The sequence below is a fragment of the Meleagris gallopavo genome, chromosome 6 (assembly GCF_905368555.1).
Source record: "Meleagris gallopavo chromosome 6, MGAL_WU_HG_1.1, whole genome shotgun sequence".
Taxonomy (NCBI): Eukaryota; Metazoa; Chordata; class Aves; order Galliformes; family Phasianidae; genus Meleagris; species Meleagris gallopavo.
Window position 1 is genome coordinate 37,086,784 of NC_139409.1, and position 19,613 is coordinate 37,106,396.

The 19,613-nt window shown below is 40.8% G+C and overlaps 1 protein-coding gene across 2 annotated transcripts in view; it reads left to right on the forward strand.

Moving 5' to 3' along the window:
• The window catches only part of RARB (retinoic acid receptor beta), a 320,646-nt gene that overhangs the window by 117,219 nt on the left and 183,814 nt on the right, over nt 1-19,613 (forward strand). For both annotated transcript variants that reach the window (XM_085226368.1, XM_085226369.1), the window contains exon 3: nt 12,311-12,810. In XM_085226368.1, coding sequence (XP_085082494.1) covers nt 12,633-12,810 — 178 coding nt within the window. In that variant the 5' untranslated portion in view covers nt 12,311-12,632. The remainder of the gene's footprint in view (nt 1-12,310; nt 12,811-19,613) is intronic.

The following is a 19,613-nucleotide window of genomic DNA, read 5'->3' on the forward strand; positions in this document are numbered from 1 at the left end:
AGGGAAGAGGATGCAGTCAGAGTAACAGTAGGCATACTAAAGGATGTGGCTGAACCAACAGCCATCACCTCTGACTGGACATAGTGTTTGGGGATTTGTTGGCCTGATTACAATTACAAGTGTATTTGGGGTGTCTTTTTCTTATTTGCAAAGAACTTTCTTTCTCTTTCTCTTTCTTTTCTTCTTCCTCTTTCTCTTTTTATATTTTTCTGGTAAGGGAGTAATGTTTTTGCTCACTCAGTGAATGCAGCTTTTGAAGAAACTTCAGGTGCTGTTAGGAAGGTGCTCCCTGCTGTGACATGTCTGCTTTGACATTCCTAGTTCAAAGATACGCTCTACTTGGCCACTGGTATTTGCATGGTTAAGTCAGGTTGTCTTATCAGCCTTGGGCACCCAGCTGTGCTTCCCAGCTCCACAGCCTCTGCTGTGTCCTTTGCAGTACGCTGGGCTGCTAGAGCCTGGCTTGTGAGTGCTGCTGTCCTGAAAATCTTATGAGGAGAGCCTTGATAAGGTCACTCTGGCAGAGAACTGCTGCAGGGGGAGGGTGACGACCAGGCGGGGCATAAGGTGGTATGGAAAGCATACCTGTCTGGCTGCGGTATGGAGGATAGCCTGAGGTCTGCACAAGAGCAGTAGTCGGCATCATACAATACAGCAGCCTGGTGCTGCACCATGTGGTGAGCATGAAGGAGAGATGCAGCAGGGATGGTGCTATCTGTACAAGCAGGTGGGTTTTGCAGTAGCTTATAGTCAGCAGCAGCATGGTAGGCTTTACTTCTGGCGTCTGGGAGGAAAAAACTGCTTTGAGACTATCATTTTTCTTCCTGGTTTGGAGACTGCAGACATGGGCATGTTGTTATGGAGGCTGGGAATCATTGCTGTGGTGCTGCTCAGGGTGGCTCAGTGTTGGAAGCACTGCTCTTGCTGCACCATGCCTTCCAGGAGGGCTCTTCAGGACAGCATCTGCCTGTCTCCTGGTCCAGCTTGGGCATGAGGACTACTACCTTTTAGCCATGTGTGGCTGCTTCTCTGTGGTTTCCATTGCTGTTGAGAGCTTTACAATCAACCCATTCATGGGTGGCACCAGATCGTACACCTCTGTACGAGGAGCCAGACATCAGGGATGCTTGTGTGGAGAGTGAAGTGGTTCAGTGTGTTCGTTGTCAGGGGGTGATGTTACCAGCCTGAATGATAGTTGGAGCAGTAACACATACGGAGTTCAATTCTGACAGTAATTCAAGGTGTACAAATCCACACCATTTTACACCCAGTGAATTTATGGAGCAAATACCACCATATGCAAAGGACTGAATGATTAAAATTTTTTAAAGGTTCTCACTCTCAACAAAAGCTGGATCTTCGTGGAGAAAATCTTGTCCACTAGCAGTACATAACTGCTCTTATTTGCCAACCACTCCCCAGTGCTCGAGTTGCCACTGCTTCCCTTCACGCAGCTCTCTTCATTCATACCAGCTGGTGCCAGCAGCGAGCGCTCCTTACCAGCCTTCACCTGTGGCAGAGGTAGGCTGCTCCCTTCTTTCCTCCAGAGCATTATCTGGTTTTCCAAACGGAACATGACAGAGTGGGGAAGCTGCCCGGCCATTTCCCATTTTACCAACCTGTAGCTTTATTATTTCCAGGAGAACCCTTAGAACTGCACTCCATATTACCAACAAAGCACTGTCAAGCAAAGCACTTGACAACAGTAGCTATGTTTTCACACCTTGCCTGGCACAGTGTGGCCTTTTGATCCATGGCTGGGTCCCATGGTGACACTGCAGTAAGAGTCCTTGGAACTCATACGCTAAGGCATCACTGCATTGATTACAGGAGGAGTAGCTCCTGTTCCATGTTCAGTTGTGGGGACTGTCAGCTTCAGATCTCCTGCCATTCAGACCTAAAATCCAAGTTATGCTTTGATAGTTAGGAAATGCAGGAAAATTTGGGCCTAAGCTTTGCTTCAGCTGCAGTTCCTCATGGCGTAATTATTAAGTTGCCCACTGTTACCTTCTTGAATGCTTTCGGAATTAATGATTTTTAATACATTACTTGGCTGGTGAAGCTGAAAGATTAGTGATCCAGATGTACTGGGAGGCTAAATGCTGCCTTTTGAGTGTTTGATTTGGGCTAAGGTTAAAATGATTATGACTAAATGGCTTTAAAATGACAGTAGGCTTGGGCAGATCTGAATTCCATGTGGTGGCATATTGCCTCCCTAAGAGTCTCCATGGAACTTCTTCCTCTGCAGCGAATATGATGTAGCTCAGTGGAAAGCTGCCTAGCAGTTAGCAGTGGAAAGATGCTTTCAGAAGTGGGCTCATTGAGAGCAATTGCTGTGCATTAATTCACACACTTTCTTATTCTGCAAGAATACCTTTGCGCTGTGTTTGAAGTACTGCTTTGCACTGGTGGTGGTATGTATGACAAAAGTCTTCTTGACTTTTTTTGGTGCTTAGGCTCCTGCTAGGTTGCTTTTGAAAGTGAAATGTAAGGTCATAGTTCACACTGGTCTTTCTGATAATGTTATCCATCTGTCCAGCACCTCTCTCAGAATAATTTTGGGACATAGATCTTCTAAATGCGTTAGGATGTGGAAAAGATGTGCTGTTTTTGTGGCTACCATGATTGATTGTTGCACCTCTGTCCTTATGACCTGACTGATGAGGTTTTGCAACATTTTCAAATGATTCAGATGACAAATCCAAAAGTGCTTACATGAGCAATGTTATCTCAGCATATTAATAGCATTTTGCAGTTGCCTTATTGGCTCCCTGTTAAGCAAAATATTGACAATAAAAAAGCTATTTTTGCTTTGCAATCCACTCTATGGCTTTGTCCCCTTCTAGCTAATGGCTCTGCTTGTTCCTAATTTTGCTACCCTATTGTTCCTGTGACAGGAGCTACAGAGAATAGAAGCTTTAATATAAATGTTCATAATCTCCACCAGCCCTCTGGCATATTCTGCTGACCCTAAGGGAGTCTTACTGGGAATATATTGGAACTTGTGATATGTAGTAAGTGAAGGCTCAGGGGCCTGAAGTAGACAGCAGAAATGTCGTCTTCTGCGTAAAGCAGGACTGAAGACTCTAATAACTCAGAGGAATTACAGAACCTTTCAGCAGGCATGCTGTTAGACTTGCAGTATATAACAGAAGATGATAAATTATGTGTGTGAGATTATTCTGTGTTAGCACAGTGTCTACACTTCTGTGCTACTAAGATGATAGATGGCCTTTGAGTCCAACAGACAAAGTTCACAACCAATACTTGAACCAGTAATCCTCTGTTTTTCCCTCATTCCACCTTCCTTACTTGACAAAGGGGTACAGCAAAGATCTAAACTTGATATGAGGAAGTAGAAATTCCAGATTTGTAGTGCAAAAAAATTAGACTGCTGACAGATTGCAGTTTCATCCTGAACACAGTGTCTTGCTCCCCCTAACTGTGGGATTGAGAGCCCTAGATTATCATTTCACAGTTTGGGCACATCCCTGTTGTAAACTTTCCTCAGGTTTCTCAGAGAGCCACCTGAATAAAACATATTCATCTTTTAGGTGAATCCACTTGCTTTACCTAACAATCAATTAAATCGCTCAAAGTAGGAAATTTTCTTTGTGGTATGTACAGATTAGACTCTTGCAGGATCCTTTTCTGTGTGGCATATAAAGTCAAGTGTGCTGAACTGAAACAGTCCTCCACTGCAGTGCATATTTTGCAAATGAAATGGTGTTTTATTTCCTTCTTTATCTCCTTTGACCACTGGGTTCTGTTCTGTGTTCTACTATAATGGGTCCATGCAGAAGATGACTACTCGGCTGATCTGAGGAAAAGATTTGCTGTACTGTTTTGCTTTATTGTGCTGGTGCTGCTAAGACCAACACTTCTCAGGACCTGGGAAGAAACCTGTAAGGGTGAATGGACAGAATAGTCCATGTGGCAGTGTACATTGTGATCACAAAGCATTGGCCTCCCAAAAAGATCTGCTTCCTTGTCAAGAAGCTGCCCTCCAAAGTTGCTTTCCTCTTCAGCTTCTAAGCAGATGAAGTACTCTGTTCTTTAATGATTCCCAGGCCCCCATCAGTTACTAGGGATCTTCATTCTGTCACCAAAACAATAACATCACTTGACCCCTCTTGCTAATCTCAGAGGCCTCTTAAAGGTTGTAAACAGTCAGTAGAAGTCCTGTTTAGCAGTTGCAATGATGGAAAGTGCTGTATTTGCCATTGGTCATCATGATGTCGCCCATTAGCTACCAGGTTGAGGATGGGCATTCTGAAAGTATGACTGGGAATCTTCAGATGCATTCTCTGTGTCCTCCTAGCCTTAACACTATTTGGGAGGTGACTTATATACTTGTAAACATCTCCGTGTCACACAATATTGGATAATGTTACTGAACACAGTCAACAGGGTGAGGTTTTCCTTGCTTTCTCAGTCTTTTGCATTTGTTCAGTCTGCCTTTCCCTAGCTCTCATCTCTTTCCAAGAGCCCTTCTGACAGAACCTTGCTTTGGCTGGAAATCAATGTTAATGTCTCGAGGTTCCTTGTAACCTGAGTTAAAGAACTATTAGATGCCAGTTAAAGAGAAGACCTTTAATAGAAGATTTTTCTGTTGGGCAGGAAATGTGTCCTATTCTGAACTCAGTCGGAGGTCATGGACACTACCCTTCTTTTACAGATAGTAAAGAATAAAGCTGGCTTGAGATGCTACCTGTTGGCATATGGATACTCCCATGTCTTAGCAGTCTGTTGGCGCTCATTGCAGCTCATCTTTTCTGTCTGTGGTTCTTTTTCTCTGCCTTGACTGACTGATAAAGGGAATTCCAAGGGTCTAGGTTACTTGATCACAATAAAAGCAATAATTTTACTTTTCATGGATTACTACCTCATATAGAGGTAAGTTGGATCACAATAACGTGCTTGGACAGATGGGATGGTAAAAAGGATGGTTTGGGTCAAAAAGCCCAGTCTGGTTTTTCTGAACTGTAGGGAAAAGGAGCAAAGGAAGCATGAAAATACATGGTTAGAGAACAAGATTAAAAGTAGTAGGAAGAGCTGCTTGGATGAAAAACATTATATTGGACTTCCTAGTTACATATGACTTGAATGAGCAGCATGGGTACGTGCTGCTTAAATTGTGGATCATCTGCATTATCTGTTTGGGGTAAGTGATGTATTTTTTCCTTCAGTTTCTGGGATTAACAGAGAAAAAAGGTTCGGCCTAGAAAAACAAATGAGTTTTGTCTGGAAGGTCTTCAGTCTCCTAAAGCATTGTAACCCATGTAGTAACTTCTTATCTAGGATATTCTCAATGTGAAATTACTGTTTTACATCTTTGAAAACCACAGTAAGGACCAGCAGAGGTGACAGTGTAAAAACAGAAATTTGGATTGCAGTGAATAAGCAATTGGGAACTGTAAGAAATAACTTCTAATATTGAGGAGGGAAAATGGGTATAAAAGTTCATTTTAACTTGAGGAGCAGTAAAAGTTCAGTTACCCTCCTTCTGGTTTCCATAAGTAAAAGAGAACAACTAATCTTGACAGTCAGTTGGGATTTTTGAACGTGGCAGAATAAGTAAGGAATGCATTTAGTTTCAAAGCGGAGTACCCTGTATGCCAGCTCAAAATGTATTCAGAGCTCCTTGAATTCTCTGTAGAGAACTGTAAGCGAGTCCCTTATAGAGATGATTGAAAGTCACTGCGCAGGAAATCAACTTCTCATCCTGTACATAAACATGAGCCAATTCTACCATATCTAGGTCTCAGGGCAGTACACACAGTAAATTGTTAACCCCACCACCTGACCTAACCATTTATCTTCTCAGCATAGTTTTGGCAACTGCTGAGTAATGAAAGAAACATGGAATGCAGATAGTTCTGAAAAAAAGAAGAAAAACCCAACCCTCTGTTAAAAACAGCCATTTAAACAGCAAACAACAGGAGAGAACGAGAGAGAAATTGCATGATGTGGCAGGAGGATCTTAAACGTGGTTAGTATAGAACAGAATTAACATCTCTGTAGAATAACAGACATGAGAAACATGGATTTTCAATCCTTCAGATGTCTTTGTTATGCTAGCATTGTGCTAGCAGTAATAAATTAATAAATCCCCTGGACTTTTGTGAGAAAAGATTTCTAAGTGTAAGCCGTGTGTTTTTAATGCTTATGTTACACATGAAGGTTGGCTGAAATAGGTTATTCTGCTTATGGAGTATTGTTCCCACATGAGGATTCAGGCTGTGTACTCACAGCTGCTGCACTCCAACATGGACTCTCAGTTCCACTGAAATCAATAGCTGGCACAGCAGGGTACTGTTGTATGGTGTGTAAATAAATGGGTGTCATTGTGTCTCTTACTTTTTTTTCCCCCCTTTTCAGATTTAGATTCCCTTTTTTTCAGGGATACATCAGTGTGTGTTAGCAATGCAGGCGATATGAAGCAGAGCTGCTTACGGAAAAAGAAGCTTTTTCTTTCTTTTCTTTTTTTTTTTCTCCCTTTTTATACTTCCCCATAGGATTTTCAAATAAACAACAATTTCATTAATTATATTAATTATCTCCTAACAGTCTCAGTAAGGAAAAAACAAAACAGAAACCCATTTTGCATGTGTCAGTTTTATGACAAAAAGAAATTCACAGTTGCCCAGCAGACAGCGATCTCAGATACCAAGATGTAGAAGTGTCGTAATCATAGCGTCTTCATTTATTACGATTTATCTTCCATCCCCCATGGGTCTTGCACCTATAGTGGAAAATATATGGCAACTGGAAATGTAGAAGCTACAGCCCTGCTGTTCCATAAGCTGACTTTGAAGTTCTGTTTCATGCATTTTCTTTTTTATTCATGCATCTGGTCATATAGAGTGGTTTACTTTTTTTGGCTGCAGACTAGGCAGATACAAAATGCAGATGTTGTTCTTCTGACTTAAGCTGCTATTTTAAACTTTTTGGCCATCAGCTGAAAATTTTAGGGCTCAGTTGTTTATTTGCTTATCATCAAAGTGGTTTTTGTCATATAATTCATATGCAAGTATTAGCTTTCTATGTGTACTTTCAGAGTTTGAGATTAACAGTATGGTCTTTTTTTTTTTTTTTTTTTTGAACTGGCATGCTCTTTTCATTAATAATATAGTAGAATATGTTATGCTTCAGAGAGCTTTTCTTTGCCAAAAAAACAAAACCAAACTGAATTCCAAAACCCCTCACATTGTGCTGTAGTACTTTCCCTTTAAGAAAAGCATATCTCTCTCCAGATGCCTGCATCTCTTTGATACAGAAGGGTACACTAAGTTCCATCTATAAACAGAATCCACTAATTAAGAGTAATTGCTTAGGAGATTGGTACAGACTATTCAGAATCAGATGCATGTTCCTCTCAGATATCCATTAGCCCCTAATAAGATAATGCAGATGTGCCAGTCTGTTTCCTGTTTCCTTCTATTGTACCTTTATTGCCATATATGGACCAATGGGATGGGCTGAACAATAAGTGGATGTCCTTTTGCTCCCTGAACAGTTCTCAAAGGAATGTTTGTTATTAGATTGCTTTTTCTGTTTAGTTTCACATCACTATGCTAATAAAGGAAACATAACACTCCAAAGGCTTTTTTACTTCTGCCACTGTAACTAGTTTATTGTTTAATTAAATCTCTTTGTATAGGCAAGAAAACAAAATGCAACATCCCGCAGTTGACAGTGACTTGTGGAAAGCTTACTACACTCCTTTTCCTAGTAAATTTTCCACTCATTTTTAGTGGTTTAAAACCAGCATGGTGATCACGTTACTGTATCTGACTGATTTGCACTCAACTCCTGCTAAATTTGCTGAGTTTTTCAATGCGGTGTCATCAGCTAGCATAATAGAGAGCATATGCATAATCAGGGGTTTCAATATATACTACAAACTGTACGTTAAATGCAGTAAGCGTTCTTGGGACTATTGCATCTTCACTTGTTTTGGAAACATTAAAATATGTCTCAAAATTAATAATAATGAATATATAATAATAATAAATGAGGACTTGGTCAACTCTGTCCCTTGGGAAAATATGCAATATATTGTTGAGGGCTTTCATGCAGAATTTCTTTGGGGCTGTTTTTGTTGAGAGAGGAGCAACTTGCCTCTCCCAGCGCAGTGGCCAGGCTGCCCTTGCAGTCAAGAGGTTCCTGTTGTAGGACTCAGCCAAAGATTTAAGACGGGGAGATTTTGGCGTTGGCAAGAAAACGGGAAGTGAACTTAGAAGAAACTTCCTCCATGACCCTGTAAACTTCAGGGATATCTACACACGCTGGGCAGGCTCAGAGCAGCAAATTAGCCAGGGCTGAGCTCCGTGCCGTGGCAGGCGGGGCTGCCTGCAGTACCAGGCAAAGCGTGCCCAAGTGTCCACGTGTCCCTTCTGTGTTTGGGGTTTTGTCCCTCTGCGGTAGAGTGGCACTGGTTCTATGTGAGAAGAATGTCAGGATGGTGAATTTAGCTTAAGTATTGCTAAGAAGCTGGAGTCGTGGATATCTCAGAATGACTTGCAGATTTTCAAATGTTGCTGCAGGTGGAGCAAAACTCTCTGCTGATCATTCCAGAAAGGGAAGGAAGAAAAATAAAAAAGGCAAAAATCCTGCTTTACTTGTAATACGCTTAATTCCCTGCTATGGACAGTGAGAGTAGAGGACTAGGAATGTGGTTAGCCTTCGAAGAATCTTTCCTGCATGATTTTCTTGGCTGTAGCAGGGGGTTTGGAACTAGATGATCTTAAACATCCTTTCCAACCCAAACTATTCTATGATTCTTTTCCATGTGCTGTTCATATGATGGACCTGACTGTGTAGCTTTGTGCTCATGAGCAGTCACTTAGGACAAGGCTAATGTGCACTGAGTAGATACCCTGAAGTGTCTTATTGACAGCCATTTTCTAAAAATCTTGCCAGATTTGTGTAGGGAAGAAATTGATGCTGTTGCCTTGCGTGAATGGGTGTTTGACCACCACCAAACCCTGCTCTCAGTTTTTCTTGTTCTTTATTTTCTTCAGGAGTTGCTTCTCAGCCATAGGAGCTGTCTCCTAGCATCCTTTTAGATACCCTTGTTAGCTCTCTCGTCAAGAGAATTAGAGAAGGCCAGAGGAGAGCATGTTCAAGGTCCATGTGGGGTGGGAAGGACAGAGTTGCTTCTGGGCAAGTGTCACTCTGTCTGGACAGCGTGCATTTCTTCAGCTGGGAGTATTCACCAAAGCAAGTGACAGCAAGGAAAGGCCTTCCAAAGCTGGTGCTGATAGTGTCTTACAGTGCTCTGCGTTGTGGCTCATATTTAGCTGAGGAAAAGAAATGTTTTCACCCTGAATCTGTCTATAGCCCAGACAGATGGCTGGTGTCAAATGATAGGATCTTCATCAGTAAAACAAGAAGTGTGAGCATCTGAATCCAGTGACTTGAACAAAGGCTGTGTTTAGGATCTTCAGAGTTTTCTTTAGTGATATAGAACTGGCATGAATGGGTACAGCTGTTTTCTGGGCTTCCTGTAGCAAGTTCTACTTTCTAGTGTGCACTGCTATGCAGCAATGAAGGTGATCGATCTGTAACCTCTTTTATCAGAGCCAGTGACTTGAAATCCCTTGGTAAGCCGAGAAGAACATTTGCTTCTTTGTAGGAATTGTGTTACTAGAATGTTGGCTTCTGTCCATGGTTTCCACATTGGCCGTCTTGTAGATGTTCAATCACATGAACATTTGTAACATCCTGCTGCTTGTAAGAAACACTGTTCAGAGTCAAACGATGCACTGTTTAGAGTGTTGTGCCTTTTACTTTCTTCGCTTTCTGCCTTTACGTGAGAGAAGAGCAAAGGAACAAGTCCTGAGGGTTGATGTCCTGCACGCCAATCTGCAGGAAGTTTTGTGCCACAAAGGCTAAAATGAAGGTGACTTTTGAGTAAGGCATAAGCAACTTGTTTTCTGGTAACGTGTAATTTCAGTATATATTTACACCTCACATGATATAATAAGTATGTTACATAAAGCTGTAGCTTTATAAAGCAGAAAGTTAACTGTTGTCATCCACCTCATTTTGTATTGTTAGCAAGTCATCATATTGGCTGTTGAGACTTCCTCACAAGCAGTTCCAGGTTTCACCCACCTCTAGGCACAGGGTCCTGGAGATCAGGATGACAGGCACAGCTCCCAGGAACTGCGTGCTGACGTGGTGTGCGCTGTTACAGCCTCATCCTTTCACACGTCTGTCTCCATTAACATTAAAGGTATTTTGTACATGATTTGCACAGTTATCAAATACTTAGAGCTGCATTGCTGTTATCCCCAAGCAGTCTGTACTCAGCACAAATTGCTGTCTGAACACACGCACAGCTGGTAACCTTTCCTGGTATTCCTCACAGAGTAGAAACACTCCACTGCTCTGTGACAGGCAAACGTATGCATTTGTGGCTTTTTTCTCCTTTATTTTTTCCTTGCTCATTTGAATTCTTACTGACAAATGGCAGACTGAGTAGCAGTAGTGATAGTAAACACTGTGTTGTCACTGCATCCCTCCCTTGGCATTGCTTTTGGTTGTGACCTTGACAAGTCGTTTCACCTCAGTGCCTTAATTTTTCCACTCCAGAATTGTCTTGCCCTTTCTTTTAGGTTATGTTCTAAGAACTTGAATAAAAATGCTATATAGGGGTTGAATGTTGCAGCCATTCACTTACCATAGCAGATGTAAGAGTGTAACATGTTCTCCTGGAAAACCACCTTTTGGCAGCTCTGGACTGCCTTAGTTTGGGGTAGTTAGGTTTGCCTTGTGGCACCTGCTGCCATCCTCCAGCAGCATGTGCTGGGGCAGCCCGGTGGCTCCTGTTGTAGGAAAAATGCTCAGGAGCCAACAGTTTTGCTCATTGACTTCTGGCTGGAACACTGCACAAAGAAGTAATGGAGCAGCGGTGACACTATGGGTTGTTTACAGCATTTCCACTAGCTCCCAGGCCATCAGCAGAACTTACTAGAGTTGCACCATCAGATTGTTACTGAAAAGAGCAGACGTCTGCTGTATGTGAAGCTCTCGTTGGGAACAAGTTTTGCCATTTGATATGGTAGAGTCTGAGAAAATGCGGACCCTTCAGTAGGGGCCGCTGTTTGGATGAAACCTCGAGGAAGACGTGCATAGCTTTGGGAGAATTTGAAGGTGGTGCTTGTGAGATTCACAGGGGCAGTCTGTGGTCATCAGGTCCCTCACTCTGCCTATGAGATAACACATTTTGGATTCTTCTTGCAGAGCAGAATCAGGAAAAGCAAAAACAAGAGCAAAAACACCACAACAGCCAGAATGTGCACTGGTGGATCTGTTTTGGCAGTTTTTGGCATGTACCTTATGTAGGTAGTTAACCTGCTTTCTAAAATTGTTTTCCCTGGTACCCTAAGTTGCGAGAAAAGAGGAGTAGTAGCCTGTGAAACACAGGGTTATTAATTTTGCCTTGTAAACATAAGTGGTAGAAGAAAAGCACTAAAATAAATTGCCCATTAAATGGGAGGGTAGTGTAAATAGCTTCATGGCACACCACCACTGATTAGACGGTATAGCTTATGAACAGTTGGTTCAGTCTTTGGAGGAAGTAGAGGACAGAAACCACTGACACATGGAATGGGGAGGTAAGGCAGTGAAGGGGCTATGAAAAGCATTAAGAAGGGGAGACTGATGGAAAGTTCTATTTTATTTATTTATTTGGTAATAAAGAAATCTACTTCCCTAAAATAAAGGGCAAATGATCAGTGAGTTCTCTTTAGTGGTAATAAGACAAGCTAACTAGCTGTTGTGAGAACAACCATTGGTAAACCAATAAGTGTTTTAACAACCTAATACCAAATCACCCTCAGAAACAGTTTCCTGTGCTAGAACTGAGACCTGAAGAGATTGAAGCAGAGCACAGAGCTTCCTCAGTGTAATTCATTGTGTAACAGGGAAAATGAAAGCTTTCGTGTACACGAGAAATTTTTTAGAAGCTGTTTTTCTCCTCTAGTATCAATATTTCAGGTATTTATTTGTGCATAAGTTTTAAAACTGGCTGCTTCCAAAAGAAGATTCTATCTGTCCAGAAATAGCTTCTGATGTAAAACATTCGATAGAGAAATCAAGTTAATGGATGTTCTGCTATTAGCTTCAGTAAAATAAGAATTTTACCCCCAGGTAACCCTGAAGCTAATCTTATAGGACACTAACAAATACATAATCACTTACCTATTTGTAGTAGCAGAGTTGGAGGTTAGAGAGTTTTCTGTGCAGAAATATATAAAATACATGTTATCATCAATATATTGTTCTCTTCTTCCTACAGACTCTATCAATATGCATCTGTAAAGAGCAACTATCCTCACAGAAAAACATTTGAATAAACAACTGAATTGTGGTCTGAGACACGGACTAAGACAACTTTCTGTCCACAGTCTTCAGAGCAAGAATGTCTGGAAAAGAGAACAGTAGGAAGCAGCAATGAAATATAGGATGGGACTGATCTAGTGAGTTACCTCTTCATCATCACACAGTCCAGCTCAAGCTGCACCTGCAGGCTTGACAGCCCTCTCCATTCACAAGTTCAAGTATCTGCTTGCTGGCCTGGAGTGATGCAACATATTATTAATACACTGTGAGCTATTAACATGACAACCAGCAGCCGCACATGTCCAGTGCCAGCAGTGAATGGACATATGACTCACTACCCAGCAGCTCCATACCCGTTACTTTTTCCTCCGGTCATCGGTGGGCTGTCGCTGCCTTCCCTTCATGGACTCCAGAGTCACCCACCAACGAGCGGATGCAGCACCCCATCACCTGCAAGTAAGTGTATTATGGTTTTTATTGACCTCTTTTCCTTTAGCAAAGGGCAATTTAGTTCATTCTGCCCACGTTTCATTTATTTTATTTGGGCAAAGAAGGTTCGTTTCTTCTGAAATATCTTTTTCACTTAATCTTGTTTTTGTAGAAATAAACATGCAACTGTATGACATACCAGAGCATTGGAAACCGAGGGTGATAAAACCTACTATGGATTTTGACATATCTTATATTACCACCTTAGCTGCAGAAACTCATGTTGTGTTTATAGAAACTCCACCCAATTAGCCATTGCGTATTGATTAACAATGATTCCTCAGTACAGAATTCCCTTCAGTGGCACTATAATTACTACTGCTTATGTTTTTGTTTAGTTAGTACCTACTTCCCTCCTGGACAGCTTGTGAAGAACTGTTCTTGTGAAACTTGTTCTGTGGCAGCCCAACAGACAGCCAGCAGCTGTAGCCTGCCCATGGCTGCAGAGTTAATGCTTCAGTCTGCGGTTGCATTTCAGTGCACCACTCTCAAATTTTCAGCACTGCTGAGTGTGTTAGCTGGGCAAGTTTTTGGTTTTTTTAATCACTTTGAGTAACTTTTTTCTTGCTTGGAATAAGTTTTATTTATCTTTAAGTGGCTCCAAACACAGTTGTTTTATTATATAAATTCTTCAAGTAGCATCACACAGACAAGATACTTTTCTAGAGATCTTTGCAGCAAATGACTGAATGGTGAGGAAATCTAGAGTGCAGACAGCTTTGCAGGTCAGTTGTGAAGATGTTTGTCTAAATACATTACTGTGATTGCTCAAAAAGGTCTTGAACAGCAAATATGCAGAACTGCGCTTTCTGCTAAAGGTGAAAGAGACTTGAGCTGTAGTCCAAATACACCTTTCAGTAGAAAGCACACAAACATAGAGCTCCAAACATGAATTGGAAACCACAGTGAAGAAATATCATCTGAAGAGTAAAGCAGTGGGTTTTGTGCTGTCTAATATTAATTCTGGCTTTGAGACTAACATACACATACCTGAAAACTGGGCAGTCTTGACTAAAGCCTTTTGTAGCTTTTTTTCCAGCTGATGCAGGCAATTTTCATGCACTCACATGTGTGAATAGGGGTAATCTGGTCTGGCCTTTATTTGCCCTGTTTTATTGTGCCGAATATATATTTTTTGTTGGAGGTGAAAAACAAATCATCTTGAGATACAAGGTCTACAAATAACTGACTTTCCAATCCTTCCAGACACTATCTTAGTTACTTTTCAAAATATTATAATATGAATTTATCTCCTGATATTACTAGAACACTCATCTTTTTCAGAAATAACATGTGAAGTTAATGGAAACCTTTATTTGAGGTGTGTCTGTAAATGCTGAGTGTTTATGATCAAAAATGCTGGGTTTTCTTTTCCATCAGTTGTTTATGTGGAATTAAGACCGAGTGGCAGATGAATTACTAATGGGAAATAAAACAATTAGTGTTCAGACTTGGAAAAAAGTTGTATTAAGTATGAATTTCTGTAGTTACGCAAAACAAGAGGCTAATTCTAAAGTTTTGGGGTCTGTACCTTGGCTCCCAGTTCTAGCATCTTCAGGGCAGTGCTTGTGTAGAGATGCTTTGCAGCGCTGGTTCGCGTTGACTGAGCACGAAAGTGTGGCAGCTGGTGCGCATAATTTGAGGCAATATGTTTGTGTATATGAACTAAAATTTCCTGACACTGGAAGGGTGACTTGAATTAGAATTTCATCTCAGCCCTCTGCATGGTGACTTTGCTGTCTGTGTTACTCTATTTGCTTACCTTTGGGACTGACAGTCTCTTTTGTTTCTAAACCTTTCGACTTCTGATTTTAAAGTTCAGGGTTGATAACACTAGAATCATAGAGACCAACTATGGGAATTTAGAAGCAAGAAAGTTGAGCTTTGGATTACATTTTGGGCTTTTCTGTTGTTGTTTTGTTTTCATTGTGGACACGTTGAGGATGATTTTGTCATTTTACAATGAAGTTACTTCACAGTCAGAGGTCAGTGTGATTGAACTTATACTAGATAGTGGGAAAATATAGCTTTTGCTTGAAAGGATAGAAAAAATCAAAATTTGGCCAAACATATACAGTGTATATGCTTTAAGCTGTTGCACTTTCTATCTTTCATACTGTTTCCATTCATGCTAAATCCAACAGAAATGATTTTATGTACCAGGAATGCTATAAAGATCTTTCTAATATCTTTTAGAACAATGCAGCTTAACAGTTCTTTTAAGTTACAACCATTTAAACCTTCATATTATTATTCTGTTCTATTTTAGTCTGTCTTTGTTTCAGACTTGGTTATATCAGATGACTTAATGCAAGGTTGTCTTAGTCTAGAGTTGGAGAGTCTAGAGACTGCCTCCAGTCTTATTGAGCAGAAAGCAACATTTTAGATGTATTAATTTTGTGAGCACTCTTCCTCTTTAGAGGAAGAGTTTGAGACAGTGATTTAGTTTCATTGATGTTAATAATGGTGTTGCTTCTGTGACCTGTGACATAACTTCTGTTTTTATACTGAGATACATAGTGCAAAATACTTAATAATTAGAGGGTTGGTCACAGTGCTAAAGAGGTCATAAGATGAAAAAATGTCACTTTTATGCATACATGAACTGTGCATTAGCACTGAATGAGTAAAAGAGACCACGGTCGAGATCGTTGCTTCTGTAAATCTGATTGATTTACCTAGCACTGTACTTGCCCCATACAGCACAAAGCTGATGTTTTAACTGTTGAGATCAGATGGCATGCAGGCTTCTGTAGTTGCAATAATAATGAAGAATCTCTTCTGTATTAAAAAAAAAAAAAATTAGCAAAGATTGTATGGGAAGATTATTACTTATTACTTAGCTTACATTTAGAAATGCTATTTTCTGCTTCATTGAGTGCATTGTGTAATGCTTGGACCTGAATCCTTTAAAAACCCCTGTAGGTGTTATCTGGGGATATTCTCTCTAGAGTTGGATCAAAGCCTGGCAAAAAGGAAAGATGAAGGTGAGACCTTCCTGTGCTTTCTGGACGATGCTACAGCCTGTCCTGTTTAGATGGCTGCTGGACTGCAGGAACTGCACTCCATGGGCTTTGCATGCTTGCAACAGGAAAATGAGAAAACATTAGTGAAATTCTTGGGGGAGGGGGAATACATAAATTTTGTCAAGGATTGTAGCACAATGTCTTATTAAAGTAAAAGCTGCTCCACTGAGATTCAGGTGAGTGGAGGTCATGTTGACACACACAGGCAGTTCTCTGTTGTTCCTGGACGAAGTGCCCCCTCCTGCCATCATGAGACTGAGCACTGGTAATGCTGTTGCCAATATCAGCTTAGGAAGAGCTTACCTTCTTCAAAAAACATACTGTGGGTGTAAGCACAACTTCTGATCTCCAGAAAAAGACTAAGTATACAAAAATAAAAAAAATAAAAAAATAATAATAAAAAAGAAATCCCTTTAAAAAGGCTCTTTCACCAAGGACCACCCACAATTTGAGAAGGAAGGTATGTAGAAGCTGTGTAGACAGGTGTGGTCTATCTCCTCATTTGAAAACCAAGAAAGAAAATACTGTCTTTACGTTACGGCTAATGGGGCTGCAGAGCATGCAGCAGTGTTGAAATTTTACAGGTGAAATTGCAGCATAAGGAAGATGGAGCTTTTCTGTCCACTGGCACAGTGTCTTGTAAGATCTGTTGCTGTAACTTTCCTTTGCCAAAATGGTCAGATTGTGCTGGTTTAACCCAGTTGAAGCCTAACACAGGCCAAAGCGATCTGGAAGCTACAGGGAGGACTGGATTTGGGAGGAAATTAGTTGCTCACTCAGACACCTATCTGTCTCAGCAGGAGCTTGAGCATCAGCCTGCTTAAAGCCAATTGGTGTGAGTTTGAGGCCTTGGCATGGAGAGGAAAAAGATTGATGTGAGCTAATACTGTGATTTACATAATTCCCAAGAGTATCCTGAATGAAATTAAAGTAGAGCCTGGACAGCAAGCACTGTGGGAGCCACTAAATAATAAAACACTTTGGCTGGCAATGGTTCCTTTTCTGCTTGGATTGAGCATCCTGCATCCTGCCTGCCCTAGGTGATGCTTATAGCCTGTGGCATTCAGTGGGAGCAAGCCTTGGTCTTTAGGCTGCTGGTGGGAGCCTTTGAGACCTCCATATTCTGCCATCATTTATTGCCAGAGAAAAATAGGAGTAGCTTGTAAGGGCAGCGAGCGTGGTACAAGAATGTCCTGGAATTTATATAAACTGTGTAAGATTGCTTCATCCAGATAGTAATAAAAAATAATTTTAAAAAATCTGAATGCGTTATTTAGAGGGCTGCTGGGATGTCAAGAAAAAAAATCAGTACTAAAGTCACTTGTATTTTAAACAGGCTTTTCCATACTTTACAGTCTAGGGTGCCTTAAAAGTGCATCGTAAAGAATAAAGAGCTTTTTGTTCTGTTTTATCTAAGTATTTTACGTATGTGTGTAGGTATGTGTGGAAAGTAAGGTCACCTGAGAATCTGGAAGAGGTAGACAAAGAACTAATAATGGTGTTACTCTTTGGATAATGCTGTGTAAATAATAATTCTTATATTTACATTTTTATATATATTTAATAGCCAGTATTTCATCTGAGGCATTTCAGACATACTCAGGCTAGATAGATTGTGGTTTTAACCATTGTTTTTCCTTCCATTACTGTTGGTTATTTACCATGTGAACTTCAACTTAAAGATTGCTTGTTGTTTTGTTTTTTTTTTCTCTGGGAAATGGATTTTCCACTGGTATCATTAAAAGTACAGTCAAATCCAGTGTTGCTGGTGTAGTATTGCAGGATATTTTTGCCAGCCCCACCCATTGTAGGAATTCATTTGCTTTTCCAGTTCTGTTGTTAATCATTATATTGACACAGAAAGCCCTCCCAAAAGCACTCTTTGGCAGATTGCATTAAATATGAATAGCAGATATTCATTACGATGTGTTGCCCCCAAGAGAACTCTAAACTATCTGCACTACTCATGAACAGGCAAATACACTAATTCTCCAGCTATTCAAATTATTTTCAAATAGTTTACTGTCTCTCTAATAAAAACAAGAATGTCTCTGTTTCCCTTAATTGCTTAGAAGGTCAAGGACTCCCACATCTCACTTTACTTCACCAAATGGGGAACATTTCTGTTGGAGGTTGGAGTATGGTTAAGACTTGATGGATTTTCTTCATTTGGCATAGTTATGGAGGCAAGTGCTGTCTGCACTTTAAAAAAGAAAAGAATACTCTTTTAAACTCTAAAATAATAATAGTTGAATTTAGAAAAAATACATGAATTAACTTTTTAAAGAACTTCTCTTGCTTGAGTACACCATTGAGCTTTTTCAAGTCTTCTAAGTTTCATGCGGCCATTTCTTTTTTTCATTTCCCCCTCCCAGTCCTATCTCTTTATTGAGGCTTGCATAGTCATTTACACATCTGCAATTAACAGGTTGAGTTTAAAGGCTTCTTTACTTGTTCAGTACATGTGTTGCACATCTTTATTGAAAAGAGAGAACATGTGTTTGCATTCTGAGAGAGAGAGATACACAGAATATGAATATCAGATTTCTTAGCTACAGCCAGGGGTGCCTCATGCTGGCAAATCTGAGGGGAAATGTCCAGATGATCCCCTGCAGATATCATTCATGATGTTAGAAACGGTCATTGCTTTTCAGATCTTCAGTTTATTTTATTGCTGGTTTTTGTTTTTCTTCTGGTTGGTAGCTTTCTGTAGCACAAAAGCATCCATACTTCTTTGATCAATAAAGCTATATTACATTGTCGTTTTCTGATTGCAGTTAATCTGAAGTTATCAACAATTTAAATGTATTTGTCAGGTTTGTTAGAACTGCTTTCTGTAGTCCTGCTGCTTTCAGAAGTGAATGGGAGCACCGCTGCTCTCAGGCAGTGGGTAACTCATTCTGTAATGCTGCCCTGTCTAGGTGAATCCTGGGCACCGTGTGGATGCCCTCCTCTTTGGGTTTTAGTAGGCAGTGTGCACATCTGAAATAAATCAGTTCTGGGTGTGTAAAGGCAGGAATTTGCTTCCTGAGAGGAAACTGAATTTCGAGGTTGTCTACCTCCCTACACTCACACAGGGAGCGGATCATGTAACTCTGGCATGTGCTTCGTAATTGCTCTGTGCATCTCTTGTAGATTTGCTGCGGTCTGAAAGAGCCTAGCATTTGGAAGTTGAATAGGACCTGTCAGAGAAATGCTCCTTCCCTTATTATGGGCCCCGGAGCAAGGAAATTCCCCAACAAAATGCTGTCTTACCTAAGGTTGGAAATATGTTTCTGTGGAGTATTGCTAATGACCTTTTTCCTTTGCTGTTGCCCAACAAAAATAACACCCAGTCACTCCCGGGGCTGGGGAACTAGTGAGCAGCAGCAAAGGGCTTGTTCCAATCCTCAAGGCCTGGGCACGCTTGGGGACCGTCCTTTGCCTAGCAGGGCCTACTCCCTCTCTCCCATTTCACATGGGATTTACACTCTCCACCCATGACTGCGTGTCCATTGTGGATCTGTACATATGGAATACGTGATTGATCTCTCAGAAAGAGTGTAATGCCAAACTTTAGGTTTGGCAGGGTAACAGCTGTAAGTTTGGAGTGTGTGTGTTGTATTTCCAGTCCAAATCAATAGGTGTAATCATCTGAAATTGTTTATCATGTGATAGTTTGCCATGTTAACGGTGAGTATAAGGTCACATTTTGCCAGCTTTCCATTTGGAGGTGTATGTTTGGCAATGACAGTTTAAGAAAAT